General features: G+C 50.7%; 1 protein-coding gene across 1 annotated transcript; it reads right to left on the minus strand.

The window, feature by feature from the left end:
* Positions 1–14,127: 14,127 nt before the first annotated feature.
* Positions 14,128–16,266, minus strand: LOC125538710 (protein THYLAKOID ASSEMBLY 8, chloroplastic-like). Its single transcript, XM_048701984.1, has 2 exons — positions 15,883–16,266; positions 14,128–14,897 (listed from the first exon to the last, which is right to left on the minus strand). The coding sequence occupies exons 1-2, from the start codon at positions 16,189–16,191 to the stop codon at positions 14,505–14,507; spliced, it is 702 nt and encodes a 233-aa protein (XP_048557941.1). The 5' UTR covers positions 16,192–16,266; the 3' UTR covers positions 14,128–14,504.
* Between the last annotated feature and the right edge of the window lie 3,031 nt (positions 16,267–19,297).

The following is a 19,297-nucleotide window of genomic DNA, read 5'->3' on the forward strand; positions in this document are numbered from 1 at the left end:
AACTTCCGTGAAGTTTCAGGACTTTTGGAGCTGTGCAGAATAGGTCTCTAATATTTGCTCCTTTTCCAGCCCAGAATCCCAGCTGCCGGCATTCTCCCTCTTCATGTAAACCTTGTAAAATAAGAGAGAATAGGCATAAGTATTATGACATAATGTGTAATAACATCCCATAATGCAATAAATATCGATATAAAAGCATGATGCAAAATGGACGTATCAGGATTCAAAAAAGGAATTTTTTTGGCAAAGTCAGTATATAATGCTTATTTTTTTTCTTTTCCTATCAAGAACACGCATGAGATCGGCATGCCGATATCACAGTGGCGATCAATTACAGTACGAATTGCACCCTATGGCAAAGCCTGGGCGCCGCTGAAATGCAAACTTTTGTTTGGCTTGCCATCATAGGTCATGTTTAGATGGCATACCGTCTTGCCAAGAGGGATTTAGCACATAATTATACTTGTTGTTTCTGTATGTCTACACAGGAGACAGTTCAACACCACATCATGGGTTGCAACATCATTTTGATCATTTGGAGCTAAGTGCTGCAATGGGAAAATCTGGACGAGATCATTCCCTCGGCTTCCCTTCCAATCCATGATGGTGGCAGGAGGCCAGGTCGAGAACTCATGGTAGAAAGAGAAAGACTTTAAATTCATTGGTGTCTCTAATCATCTAGAGCATATGGTGAGAGAGGAACACGGAGGTTTTCAACAACACATACTTGCATTTGTGAAGAGTCATCGATCAGTTTAAAACTGATGCTTGGCAATGGGCGAACGCAAGTCTTGGTCGTTTCATATTATGATTTAGCTTTTATGTGGACGTGAGTCTTGGTCATCTCTTCCCATGTTTGGGTTTCTGTGTGCGACTGTCGTACCTTTGTTTCAGTCATCTAGTTTGTGAGATAAGGTTGAGTCATCTAATTACAACATTTTTAAAACTGCCAGGATAGTTCAGGAGATATATCCTTCAACCCTCACGGGTAGTTGTTTAGAGTAAAAAAAATAGGGTTGGTTACAGAAAAGTTGTAATCAGCTAATCATAGTGTTGAAACTTGTATATAGATGTGAAAATTGGTACTCCCTTATTTTATTCAGTGCACGTGCAAATTTAGAATCATTTGCCCTTCTATAAACTGGACTGAACTGAGACACTAGTAGTTTTTTTCGAAAAGGGGGGACTCCCCGGCCTCTGCATCAGAACGATGCATATGGCCAACTTTATAAATAAACAAATAGGTTCAACAAGATCTTAAAGTCTGAAACAAAAGTAGAGGCAAGTTCACAAAGAGCCAAAGGGCCAAAAACAGAAAAGCCAAAAGGCCACAACCGGCTGGCATAAGAAAGATAGGAAAACTAATTGCCTATCCTATTACATGACCGCCATCCAAACCAGTTGAAGATATCACGTGCTACCATCTCCCACCGGATAGACCCAGTAACCAAACACTCCCTGGCCTCCATCGGAGTGAGTAGCGACCACATACGGATCAGCGTAGTGGCACGAAAGATAACCTGCAAAAAATGAATATTTGTTGTTCTGTTAAAAACCAAATCATTTCTGCAGTTCCAAATTGCCCATAATAAAGCACATACTCATACGTGAATGTGTCTAGCTGTTTCGGACTCTATCCCATTAAGCCACGTTCCAAATAACGTGCTAACAGAATTCGGAGGAGTAATGTTAAAGGCTATGTGCACCGTCCGCCACAAAACCTTGGCCAATGGGCACTCAAGAGAAAGGTGTTTGATAGTTTCATCCCGATCACAAAAACTACACCTAATAGATCCTGTCCAGGTGCGCTTTGCCAAGTTATCCTTAGTTAATATGACTTGTTTATGTACAAACCACATAAACACTTTAATTTTCAAAGGAACTTTGACTTTCCAAACATATTTGGAAGTAGGAATGGTGCTAGAGTTGATAACATCGAGATACATCGATTTAACTGTGAATTCTCCAGACCCAGTGAGCTTCCAGCGCAACTGATCGGGCTGTTGAGATAGCTGAACCTCCATCAGTCTACTCACTAAATGAAGCCATGCTTCCCAACGATTGCCGGCAAGTGTCCTCCTAAAATGAATATTAAGGGGGATGGACTAAAGTATCGTTGCAACATAAGCCTCACGTCGTTGAACAATACTATGAAGGGACGGGTACTGAAGCGCGAGTGGTGTCTCTCCTAGCCAAGTATCCTCCCAGAAACGAGTGGTAGTGCCATTACCAATTATAAACTTTGTCCTATTGAAAAAGGTTGATTTGACTCTCATGAGCCCCTTCCAAAAAGGCGAGTCCGTCAGTCTCACTGTCACCTGGGACAAAGTTTTGGACTGCAGATACTTACTACGGAGAATCTGCATCCATGTGGCCTCAGTCTCAACAGATAACTTAGACAGCCACTTGCTGAGAAGACATCTATTCTTGAATTCAAGATTTCCAATGCCAAGACCCCCTTGGTCTTTTGGTCAAAAAATAATATCCCATTTGGCGAGTCTATATTTCCTTTTTAGTTCATCACTCTGCCAGAAGAATCGGGATCGATAGAAGTCCAGCCTTTTCCTAACTCCAACTAGGACTTCGAAGAAAGACAAGAGAAACATAGGCATACTCGTGAGCACCGAATTAATAAGAATTAATCGGCCTCCGTATGACATGAGCTTTCCCTTCCAGCAACTCAGTTTCTTCTCAAAACGATCCTCGATACACTTCCATTCTCAGTTTGTCAGCTTACGATGGTGAATGGGTATACCTAAGTAAGTAAAAGGTAAAGTCCCCAATTCGCACCCGAACAATTGCCTATAAGCCTCTTGTTCCTCATTTGCTCTACCAAAACAGAACAATTCGCTTTTATGAAAGTTAATGTTTAACCCGATCAATTGTTCAAATAAGCATAACACCAGCTTCATATTTCTCGCTTTTGCCAAGTCGTGCTCCATAAAGATGATCGTATCTTCAGCGTACTGTAGGATAGACACACCTCCATCAACTAGATGAGGCACCAAGCCACCCACCTGACCAGTCTCCTTAGCCCTTCCTATTAGAATTGCCAACATATCAACCACAATGTTAAACAAAATAGGAGACATCGGATCACCTTGTCTCAGGCCCTTATGTGTTTGAAGTAATGACCTATGTCGTCATTCACTTTAATTCCAACACTTCCTTTTTGCATGAAAGATTCTACCTGGCATCACCAGGCTTCATCAAAACCTTTCATACGTAAATCCTGTTGAAGGAAAGGCCATTTGACTTTATCGTATGCTTTCTCGAAATCCACCTTGAAAACCACTCCATCTAGTTTTTTCGTGTGAATCTCGTGGAGCATTTCATGAAGGACCACAACCCCTTCTAGGATGTTTCTGTCCGGCATGAAAGCAGTATGGGAATGCTGCACCACAGAATGCGCAATCCGCGTGAGCCTATTGGTCCCAACCTTGGTAAAAATTTTGAAACTAACATTAAGGAGACAGATAGGCCTGAACTGCTCAATTCTCACAGCCTCTGTTTTCTTAGGAATCAGGGTTATCGTTCCAAAATTCAGGTGAAATAACTAAAGTTGTCCCGAGAATAAATCATGGAACATCGGTAACAAATCCCCCTTAATAATATGCCAGCATTTTTTATAGAACTCCGCTGGAAATCCATCCGGTCCTGGAGCCTTATTGTTTTTCATATTGAAATGGCCTCAAACACCTCTTTCTCGGAAAAAGGGGCAATCAAAATATCATTCTCATCAGTAGCAAGTTGAGGAATATCCTCAATCCTAGACTCATCCAGAGATACACAATTATCCTCTGGAGGCCCGAACAACTGCTTGTAGTATTCGGTTATGTATAATTTTAGGTTTTCCTGTCCTAAAATCATTCCTTCATCTTGTTCAAGCTGAAAGATCCTCTTCTTTTTGTGCTTGCCATTGGCGATCATGTGAAAGAATTGAGTGTCCGCGTCCCCCTGGACAACTTTGCGAACCTTAGCCCGCAGCGCCCACTTTAATTCCTCTTCACGGAGAAGCTCTTTCAATCTCATCTCCACTTCAAGCTTAGCATGAAGCTCCGAGGCTGGCAGAATTGTGGATTCGACTTTTAAATCTAGGGACTGAATAAGTGAAAGAAGCCTTTCCTTTTCGACCTTATAAATCCCACTAAGATGCTTAGCCCACCCATGCAAGAAACTTATCAAGTGCCTTATCTTATTCTGCCATCGCTCAACCGCAGTTCTGCCTCCTGCATCCTTAGCCCATTCCCTGGCTATGAGATCCAAGAAGCCTTCTCGTTCAAACCAAGCTAGTTCGAACGAAAAAGAGTTTTTGTTCCCCATGTGGGTTGCCTCACCAGAGTCCACAAATAAAGGTGCGTGGTCTGAAATACCACGCGAAAGTGCCCGGACCATTACAAAGGGAAACTTCTGTTCCCATTCGATGCTCGCTAGGACTCGATCCAGCTTTTCAAACATCGGATTTGGCAACGCGTTGGCCCAGGTGAATTTCCTACCCGAAAGCTCTATCTCTCTCAGATCCAAGCTTTCAATAATAGTATTAAACATGAATGACCACCTCCCATCGAAATTATCATTGTTCTTTTCCTCTCGCCTTCTAATAATGTTGAAATCACCCCCAACCAGGATTGGGAGCTGCAGCCGCAGATCCGAACAAGATCTGCCAAGAACTCTGGTTTGAATTCGGGCTGCGCGGCACCATAAACCGCCACCATAGCCCAATTAAACCCATCGACCTTCGACCGCACCCGAAACTTAACTGTGAAATCTCCCATAACCACACCTCGGACTTCGAGCGAATCGCATCTAACTCCGAGTAAGATTCCACCTGATCTTCCTCTCAAAGGCAGACAATGTCAATCAAAATCGATACCTCCCAATAAAGTACTAAGAAACTGGGGCGAAAAATTATCTCTACCAGTTTCCGATAATGCAATAAAATCCAGCCTATGCTCGATAGACGCGTCTGCAAGAAACCTTCTTTTAGCCAAGTCTTTTAGACCTCTACTATTCCAAAAGATTCCTTTCATATTTCGTCATGAAATTTTTTAGTAGTGCGGATCCTAGCACTCCTACTCACCGCCGAAGCCGGGTAAATCTTCTGCTTCCACTTGCGTTTAGGTTTGTTTTCATCCTCCAGGCGGTCCTCACAACCAGGCTCTGTGGACCTAACAACTGCAACCTCAAAAGTGTCATCCTCTCCCTCAGACTCGTGAAGGGATGGTGCAAGATCCGCACAAAAATTATTGAGCATCCTGACCCCCAATGCATCAATATCGGAATCATTCATGGATTTAACCGCTACTAAGTTTCGAATCATTTCTATAGCACGATCCGCTTCCAAATCTAGGATATCATTAACGGAATTTGAAATTTCACTATCATTGCTACCTGGGGAAACTCCTAATTGGTTTGCATTATTAATAATCTCATTATTAGAAAAATGCAGAATGGAATTAGAGGTATTGACCGACATACCAGTAGTGACCTTGATGTCACGAAGCTTGGCCTCCCTCATGGTGCACCGCTGCTGCATGTCATCAACCTCCGGATGATCATGTAGACGGCAACTCATCCGTCGCCCCGCTGAGGCCGGATCCGGAATCCCGCCAAAAGCAATAACCTCCTCCTGAGTGACCCTGCTCGGAGTGGGGTCTCTATCCTCACCCCCAACACCCAGCAGGGTTGCACCCGTCGAAGAAGCAGGAGTAGCCGCAAGCGGCGGCTGGGAACTCCACGGCGCCACCGACGTCAGCCACGAACCGCGGCACTGCGGCGCAGGCGTGTCGGGGGAGAGAAGTGCGTGGGCCGCCTGCCCGTACTCCCCACCCACCCCGGCCCTCTGGCTAGAGGGACTCGCCGGCACCACAAGGGGTGCGCCACCCTAGGCGTCATAGGTGAAGAGGGAGCCGGGGCCACCTGCCCCGAGCCCCCTCCTCTAAGCTGAGCCGCCGACTTCGGCTCCATCACCGCAATAGGAGAAGAAGGCGCCGAGGCCACCTGCCCCGGACCCCCTCCCCTAGGAACAACCTCCATCACCGGTACCAAGACCTGAGGTGAGACAACGGGCGGAGCGGAAGAAAGAGTGGCCACCTGCCCAAACTCCTCCCCCCTCCCTTGACCGAGGTCGTCGAGCCCCCGAGAACGGGACTATCAGCATCCTCAAAATCCAGGGTAGGTAGCATGTGCTCAAACACATCGTCAGACTCCATCCGGTCACTCCAGAGTCTGGGAGGAGCAGAAGCAGGCTCAAAAGACCCAAATCTCAGAGAAGTCATTGGCACCGAAGAGGGTGGTGTCGTCCCATCCCCGGGCGTCTGAGAAACGGGCTCCGATTCGTTGGACAGCTCTCACCCAGCATCATCGACTGGTGCCTCCTTAGCACCCAAGCTGTCATCTCCCTCGTGCATGTCTACATCAGTCCCATTGATAGCCTCAGCGAACAGATCAGCATCCTCAAACTCAATATCGAGGTCAAAAATCTGGCCCCTATATGTCCACTTGACCACATCGGGCACGAACTCAATATCCAAAACACTCACCAGCAGTCGGGCTACCCCGTGAGCTCGGGTAAAAGCCATATCCACTCTCTTAGTTTTCCCAACCATAATGCCCAAGCTAGCCATGATCCTAGCATCCTGCATCAGCTTCGAAGGAGCCCCGGAAAAACGTAACCATACCTGAGTAAGAGGTTTGCCCTGAGGCTCGACCTTCTTCCACTCATGAAACTCCAGGATACATTGTGTGCCAGGTACTCTGCACAACCAGAACTCAGAAGTCTCTGCAAATCCTCAACCGAAGGGAACTCAACCCTAAACATGTTGACCTCGAGACTAATGAGCTCCCACTGGAAGTCACCTGGAGCCAACTCCTTAAGCCTCTACACAATCTGGGTCTCAGAGACATCTCCTTTGGTAACTTTCACCACCCCGGTGGTCATACTCTGGGCCTCCTCTGGTATCTCCCTCGCACTAGGAGACTCAAAGAACATCAGCTCAGCACAATACACTCCATAAATCATAAGAGACGGCATTTGATCACATAGAATCAGGCATTCCCCCGTATCATGTGCCGGCTTGCCACAAGTATCACAAAGTTCAGCCACGCATTCAGCAATAAAGTGGCCCTTCTCTCCACAGTGATAGCACAACATTTCTCCTTGCGCGCCCACTTGGAATCTCTATCTGAGTCAGCCCTGTCTGTCACCTCAACCGAGGCTGACGCCGTGATCTCAGTCCTAGGTACCTCAGCATTGGCGAGCGCCGTCACCACATCCATAGCCTGAACGGACAGCTCTGGCGTCTCGACAGCCCTGGCCGCGACCGTCTGCTCGACGGCTACAGGTGGAGAAGGCTACCGGTGACGGAAATGACCACCTCGGCCACCATGATGACCACAGTAGCCACCCCGCTGCCGATAGTCAGGGCCAGACGCCCCGTTAACAAAACCACCTAGAGGACCGAGAAAAGGTCTCGGCGCAGTACCATCACTCTGCCAAGCATATTCGCGGCCACCACCCGTCGACGACGAACCACGGTGTTGACCATCACCATACGCATTGTACCCATCGTCCCCCCAATGTCCCCGAGACGGCCCATTAGCACCTCCAACACCCGCGTTTTGAGGCAGCGGTGCATGCTTCTGCACCGGCCCTGGTCGTTTCTGCGGTGGCCTCGCGACGTAGTGAGGTGGCGGAGCCGCCCGAGGCTGAAAACCTGGCGGCACGACCTGGTTCCCGGGCGTAGATGACCTCGGACCAGGCGCACCACCCCGCCCCGTTGCGGCAACCACAGTCAGGCCTTGCGCCGGCGGCCGAGGACCCTGAGCCGTCCCGCCCTGACCCAAAGCAGGCACCGTCGCCGGGCCCTGTGCCGGTGACCGAGCCCTAGGGTGACCACCTCCTCGCCCCGCAGCTGTGTGTGCTGTCCTGATGACCACCGGGGGTCTAGGGCCGGGCAGCACCGCTGCTCCACGACCCGAGCCAGAAGCCGGTGGCGGCGCTACTCCACGAGCAGTGCCAGAAGCCGGTGGCGGCGCATCCCCGGCGCGGCCAGCCCTGGCCGGGACAGCGGGCTTCTTCCCCGGCGGCCCTCCAGCTCCTCGGCCAGTCATGGCCCCGAGGGGAGGAATACGCTTAGCGCGGCCAAGACCATAGGAACGAAAGCCGGGCTTCCCTCGCCGAAGAACCCTAGCGCGCCGCGAGAACGAAAGCGTAGTCGATACGGTCAACCTGTTGCATGCGACTGTGCGTTCAATATCGATAGAACCCGGACTAGCCTGGGCCTCATACCCAGCTGTCCCCGGCCCAATGAATTGCAGAGAAGGTTTAGACATAACCGGCCCACTGCGGCCCAGGGGCGAATTCAAATGCGCCTGACGAGCCACCGCGATCTGGATCGCCGTGTTCGCCGGCGTGGCAGCCGCGGTCACCACCGGCGCCGATCGAGGTCCTGCCCGACTCGCTTTCTTCCTTCTCATAATAGTAATCCACGAATCCGGATGAATCATATCGAAAAGCGTTAGGTTTGGGAGACTTACCTTAGGCAGGGGGGCCTTCCATGGCCTGATCGCCGTCGCCGCCGTCCTCCGATGAACGACACGGCGGATCATCTCCTTCTTCTCTCCTGCATGAAGTCCGATTCTGGCCGGATCGTCGGGAGGCAAGACGGCGTCGACCGTCGTTGCCACTTCATCTTTGTCATAGCCTGAATGGAAAAACTCGCAGATGAGATCAGATGGGGTCGGCGACGAAGGGGAGGCCGCCGCACTTCCATCCCCATCCTCCGCCGCATCATCCTCATCAGAGTCTGCCAAAGCCCATAACCGGCCGCCGACCCGCCTGCGATCCCCGGCCGATGATGACGGTGCGGCCGAGGTTGCCCCTCTGGTCACCCCCACACCCGCCCTCATAACCCTCCGCGTGAAGTTTCCTCCCCTGTCACCTGCTGAGACACTAGTAGTAGATGTTATTTTTGTTTGAACTAGCCTAGTAGTAGATGTAAATATGCTACTGACTGGAATTTTGGGTAATTATACCGAAAAAGGCTTTCGCCCCGCTTTATATATAAAGCACCAAACCACAAGCATCCAGTACAAACACACGTCACGCCACCGCAACACACGCACACACCCAGGACGGGATACATAGGCGCTGAGCGCAGCAACACCACTCGTAGCACTACCGCCCCGAAGAGATGAAGCTACATATGACGAACCATGCGCTCCAAGGCAGCGCTTTCAGAAGGATACGACGCTGGAGCGCCGCCACCGCCCGATCCAAGGACCAGAGTTTCCCCCGGAGCTGCATGAGGGGCAATGAGAGCCGCGACGACGCCTTCAAGAAGGGAACGATCTTCGCCGCCGCCGGTCCATCCGAAGATGGAGCAGGTTTTCACCTTGGCCAATATTCACCGCCACCGAACGCCACACCCCGGCAACCACGCCGCCCACACGACCATGGTGACCGGGCAGCACCAAGGCACGGGCTCTGTCCAAGAGCACCGCGCAACCACCACCAGGCCGCCGCCCCAGCATCCAAGACCTCGACACCACCTCACCCGAGACCCGCCGCACCCCAACGAAAGAGACGAGAAGAAAGGTCCCATCTTTAGCGCCTCTGGGCAACCCCCAACGTCGAGACCCAATAGGTCGGCCAGAACTGGCATCCACCAACCCATCCTGCTGCCCCAAGCGCGAGACGAGCTCGGTCCTGCAGCATCGAGAGGGGGACGAGGTCAGTCCTGCTGCACCGTGCGCGAGACGAGCTCGGTCCTACTTCATCGTGCCCGTGACGAGCTCGGTCCTGCGGCATCGGGCACGAGATGAGCAGTGGACCGCAGCTGGGAGAGGACCAGCCCATTGATGGGAGTAGCGCTCGGTCGATGAGGAGATGGGGTGAAGGTCGAGACGGCCCGAACGCAGACAAACCGACGCCGGAGAGACCGGCCGTTGCCGCGGGCAGATCCATCGAGCCACCGTGAAGCCACCACGACACCGATAGGCTACCACCAAGACCTACCCATGCCACCGCCCACGGCCGGAGCAGCGGCCACGCCCAGCCGCTGCCCAACCCGCGTCGCCCGGCGAGCTCCAAGCGCTGGAGCCGCCAGGCACGCACCACCGGAGCCAGGCGCCGGCGGCCGGCCCCCAAAGCCAGATCCGGCCGAATCCGGCAAGAGACCGGTCGTGCGGCACCTCCCGAGACGGGAACACCGCAGCCGCCCTGCCGCGCGCAGAACGAGGGTCGCCGGAGCGCCGCCACCAGCAGGCCACCCCGCTGCCCCGCGAGACCGCCGCCGCGCCGTTGGATCCCGCGGACGTCCAGCGCCGCCGCTCGGAGGAGCCGCCCCGCGCCGGCGCACACAAGCGGACGGGGAAGGAGGGCCCCGCCGCGCCCCCCGGCTTTGCCCGACGGAGCTCGCCGGCGATGGCGGGGGGGAGGGGAGGGAGGCAGGGAGCGGCCGGTGGCGGCGGGGGTGGGAACCCTAGTGGAGCGGGCCGCTACACCTTTGGGTAATTATTGCAAGGATGTGCCAGTTTCAGTTTATTTATAAGCCTGTGTTCATGATCCAGGGGGGCTAAGTTTGTGCTAGTCATTTCACTCCAGAGCTTAGCTCATTTCCAGAAAAAAAAGACACTGAACCTTGTCATGTAGATCTTGTAGCACTTGCATTTGCCAAGTAGCTAGTTTCCCCTTCCAATAGCAGCAGATTATGGGGCCATGCATGACCGAGGCCGACAAACGATTTTGCATTTCAAATAACTTGTTGAGTATAATAACTGTACTTGTAGAAACCGTAATATTCATGGATCTGTGACTTGCCGTCCTGGCATCAAATGATACATTTCTTCCAAAATGCTTCCGAAAATGAATATTGTGTATGAACAATATTTGCTACCTTCCAAGCAACGTTTTGGTTGCGCAGAACTGTTGCTGAAGCAACTTCCAATGAAGCTTGGATCAAAGATATCAATGGTCAGATCAACATTGACACTTCCTTGCAGGTGGTTACCTTGTGGGAAATTATTTCTCAAACCCCGACGATCCATGGCGCTGAAGATAAGTGGACCTGGACCTGGGATTCAAAAAAGGATTTTTTTTTGGCAAAGTCAGTATATAATGCTTTTTTTTTCTATCAAGAGCACGCAGGAGATCTGCGTGCCGATATCACAGCGGCGATCAATTGTAGGAGTTATTTTTGGCAGCACTTTGATGTGTTAGAGTCAAGAGTGAAGACCCTGAAGTCCAAAATATTTCTAGCCATTGCTCTCCAGTCTCCAGAGCTTAGCCAAGTCAAGCAGATTTTGTAGCAATTGCATTTGCCAAGGAGTAATAGTTTTAATTCAACAAATAATTAGTGCCTTTCTGGCTTATATCTGAAATTATATCCTTATGTTGCACATTCACCTTGCATAATGAGTATACAAAATTTCAGAAAACTGCCAGTACATTTCAGGTTGCTTATACCTGTTTACTTGTTTAGAGATTATAATTTCCGAGGGTTGGTGACAGAAAAGTTGTAATCACCTAATCATAGTGCGGAAACTTGTATAGGTGTTAAAATTGGCACTCCCTTATTTTGTTCAATGCACATACAAATTTAGAGTCGTTTTCCCTTCTATAAATTGGACTGAACTGAAGCACGAGTAAATTTCAATGCTACTGATGACTGGAATATTCATGATCCAGAGGACTAAATTTGTGCTAGTCAATTCGGTCCAGAGCTTAGCAATGACTGGTAGATCTTGTAGCACTTTACTTGCCGAGCATTTAGTTTCCACTTTCTATTAGTAATAGCAGCAGATCATGACGAGGAAAGTTTTTTGTGTGTTCGAAACGAGGCCGGCAAACGATTTGGCAGCACAGATAACTTGCTCAATATGATCTCCACACTTGGATCCATCATCCATGTATCTGTGACTTACCATCCTACTGTCTTTTTGTTGGAGGAAAATGCTGTCCACAACTGCACATTGTGTAGGAATCTACCACTGCTGTTACAGAGAGTCCCAGCAGGAGGCCAGAATCAACTATTCCCAGGATTTTTAGAAGCTTATTCACTTTCGGTGGACAAAATCTCTGATTTGCATTGGACTTGGCCTTGGAGAACACGGCGGAGAACACCACTGCTTGCCATCCACGATCGTGCCACTATATATACAGCAAACCCGAAACCTCCCATGACTCGAACTCCTCTTCCCTCCCAAGCCCAACAAGCCCACCTCCTCGGCCTCTTCGCTTCGCAACCCCCTCCATCCCCATGGCGACGCCGCAACCCGCCGGGCTGGCGCTGCGGGCAGGAGCGGTGTTCAGGCCCAGCGGCCGCCAGCTCATCACGCTGTACCTCGGCCGCAACGCGCTCCGCGGCGAGCTCCCCGACGCCGCCGTCATCCCCGGCGGCTGCGTCGTCACGGCGGGCGTGGACGTCTTCGCCGCGAGCCCCGGCGCGCTCCCCTTCCAGGCGAGCCACAGGGGGGCGCACGGGGAGGTGTGGGGCTACTTCGCCGCCGCGTCCCCGACCGCCGACAGCGCCCAGCCGGCGCCGGGCGGGTGCTGGGTGCGGCACGGCACCGAGAAGCTGTACGAGCTCAAGGGGGAGGCGCTCGGCTACCGGAGCAGGTACGCGTTCTACGTCACGCGGGCGGAGCGGGCTCGGGTGGTGTGGACGCCGACGCGGTGGCTGATGAAGGAGTACCGCCTCCACAAGGGCGCCGCCGTCTTCCGCAGCAAGCTGCCCGACCACCCCAACGCCAACATGGATTTCGTGGTCCGCAAGGTCTTCACGAAGCCGGCGGTCCCCGTGCCGCCGCCTGCCCGCTCCGGCTTGGTGGTCCGGCGGGTAGGAGGCAGCGTTCCGTCGCGCCAAGCCCGACCAACCCGGGCGGCGTTCGTCAAGGCCCGAGGTGGCGCTCAACCGATACTGCCGTGTGCCTGCCGTGGCGAGACGCTCCGGCCAGGAGGAAACCCCCTTCCGCCGCGCTCGGACCGACCACCTAAGGTCATCGCGAAGCCGGTGCTCCCCGCGGCGCCGCTGATCCTTGCACCGCCTGCCCACTCCAACGAGGACGCCGGCAACCGCAACGACAATGCAATGTCGTGGACGCGCGTCGGCGGGGAGTGCAACTACAACTACAAGGTACCCAGCGGCCGCCAGATCATCGTCGAGTACCTCGGCCCCAAGGCAACCACTGGCAAGATCGCCGACCGCGCCGCCCCGGGCTTCGTCGCGGAGGGCGTGGACATCTTTGCGGCGAGCCCGGACGCGCTCCCCTTCCCGCCCGGCCACAGGAAGCAGGACGGGGAGGCGTGGGGCTACTTCTTCGCGGCGAAGCCCGCCAGCAGCATGCGGCGGGCGCCCGGCGGGTGGTGGATGCAGTACGGCGACGCGAAGGGGTACGAGTTCCGCGGGGAGGTGTACGCCCGCCACCGCAGGTTCGAGTTCCGCGCGGCGCGGGCGGACGACGGAGGCGGCAAGGTGACGTGGGAGCAGACGCGGTGGCTGATGAAGGAGTACGCGCTCCACAAGGGCGCGGACGCCTTCCGCGGCGCGACGACCGGCCCGGCCGGTGCCAACATGGACCTCGTGGTCTACAAGGTGTTCACGAAGCCGGTGGTCACTCCACCGCCGCCACCTGCACTCTCGAGCGAGGCGGAGAACCAGGCGAGGAAGGGCGCTGGATCTAGTTCAGACTCGGATGCGCCCAGGATTGTTTTCGACATTGATCTGAACAACTAAGCGCCCACGCCCGGGCTCGCTGTAGCAGAGGTCTCGTTTGATCCACGCACGGAACACGGAAGGGAATTAACCCAGCTGGAGGCATCTCCGTTGCAGCCAGCAAACGTTCGCCAAGGTTTTGATTTGCTTTCCATGGATTTTCGTTGGCAGCTGCATTACTCTCTGAAAGTGGAGAAACTTGTACAAGTGAGAGTTGGTAGGAATGTTCCCGTTTGTTTCTTTACATATGATGACATTTTGATCTGTCTATCCTTCTATGGTCATCTTATACTCATACTGATTACTGCAATTGGCAAGAACAGATGAACTGTTATGTTTACTCCCAGATAGCTGTAAGACATCTTATCTTTCTTCAAGGCAGATGGTGCCTACATTTTCGCAAGCAAGTACGTAGCCATTTATACTGAAATGAGATCATGAAAATATATCAGTAGTTTGATTGTACACATCAGTGTGACTGTACATTCAGAAGTAGCAATGTGATTGATTATACACAGAGAACCTCTCGAAGGAAAAACTAACAAGTTACACTCCTAGAGAAAAACATGAACTGACGAAGCTGCAGCCTGGAGGTAGCCCTTCTTTACTGAGTATTTATAAGTCTAGGGTAGATAATGGTACTAGTAACTCATCACTACTTGTTGCACAAAAATTCTGCTGGGTCCAAGATCATGGACTTCCATTCATCTGTTCTAACACTGCATAATAGACTTCATAAACGACTCCCTTCCGACATGGCCATACAACATCCTGTTAAGAACGAACTGCTCAAGTCTCAGTCGTCTCCTCTTCGTCAAAGAAGTCCCAGAGGGCACCATAGTCACTTTCTGCTTCCAACCTCATCTTAGCAGATAGATCCATCTCTCCTAGGGATTCAAGACCCTTGACAAGTGTTATGTATGTTGTCCTGTCAGGTTCCGTGTCCCATAGTTTCATAAGACGGAAGCAGTCCATTGTTAATTGTGTGAACTCAGCATCTAAGAGTGTCTTCAGAAGCAGATTGAAACCATCCGTGTCAGGTTCCAATTGTTCCCTCTTCAGATACGAACAGGCTTTGCCAACCTCGGACCTCAATCCTTTCCTAGCAAGCACTGTAATAAGATCAACATACCAGAACAACCTAGGCTTGTACCAGTGCTCCTTTCGAATCTCCTCAAAGACCTGACATAGATGACAAAACAAGAGGCATCTTAGTGTGCATTTCTCAGTTCCAGTCAACAAGTATCTGCTTGCCAGCATCATCTATTAATTAATCTAAATGCAGATAAGAATAAAAACTGTGCTAATGAATATGCAGTAAATTGTCATGCAAATACCCAAAAGAAAGCATTTACAAAACATATGATAATGGTAAAAGGGCAACAACAACAGACTAGATTAAGGTAACCCCGTGTACTGCCAATGAATTATCACCATTCATGACCAGCAGGCCCTCTCGCCAACGGCACGGGCACACTGTGTGGGACGCAATATCACTAGTTAGTATCTTTTGTGTGTTTTGGCATGTTCGGTCTAATAATATGACCACCACATGCAACTAGTGTCTCCGTTCTTCTTGATGAAAAGGCAGCACAACAGCCGGTTGCTCGACTAAAATTTATAACTCATGTAAATTTCGCACGTACAGCATTCGTTATGTAGAGTAAGAAAAACGTGCTATTTAAGATTCTTGTTGCAAGAATGATAAGGAACTATACCCACATTCCTCACTTCACAGATTTGTTCCTTCTGGTATGGTTGAGAAATGTCATCTATAGCACACCTACTGCAGCCATACAATGAAACAACATTGGTATGGAGCAAAGCAGGAACAATTCGGAGATCGGTGACTCATAAGTGGCCAGTGTACAGACTGTTTCCCAACAATGGTAGGTGATCTAAACAGACAGTTCGTGAATAGCCTAGGTTTCCTATAGTGACAAATCGGTGGAAATTGGTGGAGCAGGCTAGAAATACAAGTATACAACCTATCCACCATAATGTACAGGAATGCTCATAATCAGCAACTGTGAGTACACAACAGGCTAATCAACCATGTGAAAATATCTAGCTGAATCGTCAGTAATTTTGGTGCTCAGATTAAAATCCTGTGAATCCCAACTAATACACTCTGCTCCCAGTACTGCACACACAGCTTGGGTTATACCTTGAGTGCCAGGTGGGCCTCGCCCTGCGCCGCGAGCTCGCGGAAGACGGCGACCATGTCGGCCTTCAGCAGCCGCCGCAGCTTGGGGTCCGTCGCGACGGCGCCGCCGGCGGGGGCTCCAGAGAGGGTGGCGCGCTTGAGCGACTGGACGGCCTGGATGGCCTCGGTGCTGAGGTAGCGCCCCCGCTGCATCGGCTTCCGGTTCTTGCCCCGGTCCCGCATCGTGATGGTGGAAGATGTGCTCCGGCGAACAGCGGCGGTGGAAGTGGCTAGGCGGTGGGGTGAGAAGGCGAGCGACGAGGAGAGCATCGCCGTGCGGCGGCGGAAGTGCGGTAGTTTTGGATGAGGTGCGCATCAGGGAGAGAGGAAAAAGAATCACTGAATTTTGTTTTTCTTATTGGAATATATGAACCTTTTTTTTCTTGCAACGGAAACATTTTGCCCTGCAGCTGAAACTCCTAACCAAAATCAGACCAATACTTTCCTATTGATGAAAATAATACATTCTACTTTGCCACACTATTTGAGCCACACTTCCCTTCCTCCTTGTAACGCCCGGATAATTAAGCTACAGCAACCACCCACTAATGCTACCATGTCATCGCAATTACTTCTTAAAAAAAGCCTCGCTTCGTTACAAATTGAATTCAAATTCAGTTTAAACTAAAGTCAAATTAATATTTTCCTAACAACAAAATAAAATTGTTCAAAGTATATAATCCCAAAGCAATTATAAAAGCAAAACCAACATCTTATAAAATATTTAAATGTCCTAAAATAATAAAAACAGTGACCTAAACAGTAAATTAAATGTTGTTCTTAATTATAAAAATACTAATATGTTTTATCTAGGTGCCAAACTTTTTGTGGCAGAGGCCTAAGTAGTAATACTATTTTAGGAACTAAGTTTATAATTATATGACTAAAAATAAAAAGAAACAAAAATAAAATAAAACAGAAAAGTAAAGAATTAAACAAAAATTGCTAGACACGTGAGGCTACTGCTATAGGAGGAGACCCAGCCCACCTCCACCTCTCCTACTAGCTCACGCTACAGTGAGAGCAGGGAATCGTGGCGGCCATCCACGCCTCTAGGGCCGCCGTGTCAAGCATCCAGTGCATCCCCGAGGAGGATAAGTTCGTCCCTTACCCCATCGACTAATCTTAGCCCCTCACTTCTCCCTCCTCGCGCTGCCTCTTTCTCCCCCGCGACGACCGGAGTCGTCGTCCCCGTAGCCTTCGTCGCCCACGCGCTCTCCGTCGTCCTCGCGCCCCGCCGAGGTGTCCAGAAGCTCCGCCAGCGACCGCTACGTCCTCCTCGACCACGAGCTCAAGCCAGGACCCCCTACATCATCGGGATCGAGCTTCGTTACCTCAGACCCCCGCCGGCGTTCGTCTTTGACTCCAGCGCCGTCGAGCCCTCCCCGAGCCCACTTAGCACCTCTACAGGATCGTTGTGAGCCCCTCTGTCGATTCTTCGCCTTTCCCCGTCATTTTTGAAGGAAATATGCCCTAGAGGCAATAATAATGTTATTATTTTATTTCCTTATATCATGATGAATGTTTATTATTCATGCTAGAATTGTATTATCCGGAAACATAATACTTGTGTGAATACATAGACAAACCAAACGTCACTAGTATGCCTCTACTTGACTAGCTCGTTAATCGAAGATGGTTATGTTTCCTAACCATAGACATGTGTTGTCATTTGATTAATGGGATCACATCATTAGAAGAATGATGTGGTTGACATGACCCATTCCATTAGCTTAGCACACGATCGTTTAGTATGTTGCTATTGCTTTCTTCATGACTTATACGTGTTCCTATGAGTATGAGATTATGCAACTCCCGTTTACCGAAGGAACACTTTGTGTGCTACCAAACGTCACAACGTAACTGGGTGATTATAAAGGAGCTCTACAGGTGTCTCCAAAGGTGAATGTTGGGTTGGCGTATTTTGAGATTAGGATTTGTCACTCCGATTGTCAGAGAGGTATCTCTAGGCCCTCTCGGTAATGCACATCACATAAGCCTTGCAAGCATTACAACTAATGAGTTAGTTGCGAGATGATGTATTACGAAACGAGTAAAGAGACTTGCCGGTAACGAGATTGAACTAGGTATTGAGATACCGACGATCGAATCTCGGGCAAGTAACATACCGATGACAAAGGGAACAACGTATGTTGTTATGCGGTCTGACTGATAAAGATCTTCGTAGAATATGTAGGAGCCAATATGAGCATCCAGGTTCCGCTATTGGTTATTGACTGGAGACGTGTCTTGGTCATGTCTACATTGTTCTCGAACCCGTAGGGTCCGCACGCTTAAAGTTTCGATGACAGATATATTATGAGTTTTGATGTACCGAAGTTAGTTCGGAGTCCCGGATGTGATCACGGACATGACGAGGAGTCTCGAAATGGTCGAGACATAAAGATTGATATATTGGACGGCTATATTCGGACACCGGAAGTGTTCCGGGTGATTTCGGAGAAAACCGGAGAGCCGGAGGGTTACCGCAACCCCCCCCCCCCGGAGAAGTAATGGGCCATATGGGCCTTAGTGGAGAGAGAGAGGGGCAGCCAAAGGTGGGCCGCGCGCCTCCTCCCCCCCTGGTCCGAATTGGACTAGGAGAGGGGGGGCGGCGCCCCCCTTTCCTTCTCCCTCCCCACTTCTTTCCCCCTCCTAGTAGGAGTCCTACTCCTACTAGGAGAAGGACTCCTCCTTGGCGCGCCATAGGGGCCGGCCGGCCTCCTCCCCTTGCTCCTTTATATACGGGGGCAGGGGGCACCCCTAGACACACAAGTTGATCCACGTGATCATATTCTTAGCCGTGTGCGGTGCCCCCTTCCACCATAATCCTCGATAATATTGTAGCGGTGCTTAGGCGAAGCCCTGCGATGGTAGTACATCAAGATCGTCACCACGCCGTCATGCTGACGGAACTCTTCCCTGACACTTTGCTGGATCGGAGTCCGGGGATCGTCATCGAGCTGAACGTGTGCTAGAACTCAGAGGTGCCGTAGTTTCGGTGCTTGATCGGTCGGGCCGTGAAGACATACGACTACATCAACCGCGTTGTCATAACGCTTCCGCTGTCGGTCTACAAGGCTACGTAGATCATACTCTCCCCTCGTTGCTATGCATCACCATGATCTTGCGTGTGCGTAGGAAATTTTTTGAAATTACTACGTTCCCCAACAGTGGCATCCGAGCCTGGTTTTATGTGTTGATGTTATATGCACGAGTAGAACACAAGTGAGTTGTGGGCGATATAAGTCATACTGCTTACCAGCATGTCATACTTTGGTTCGGCGGTATTGTTGGACGAAGCGGCCCGGACCGACATTACGCGTACGCTTACGCGAGACCGGTTCTCCCGACGTGCTTTGCACAAAGGTGGCTA

This window comes from Triticum urartu, chromosome 2 (assembly GCF_003073215.2).
Source record: "Triticum urartu cultivar G1812 chromosome 2, Tu2.1, whole genome shotgun sequence".
Classification (NCBI taxonomy): domain Eukaryota; kingdom Viridiplantae; phylum Streptophyta; class Magnoliopsida; order Poales; family Poaceae; genus Triticum; species Triticum urartu.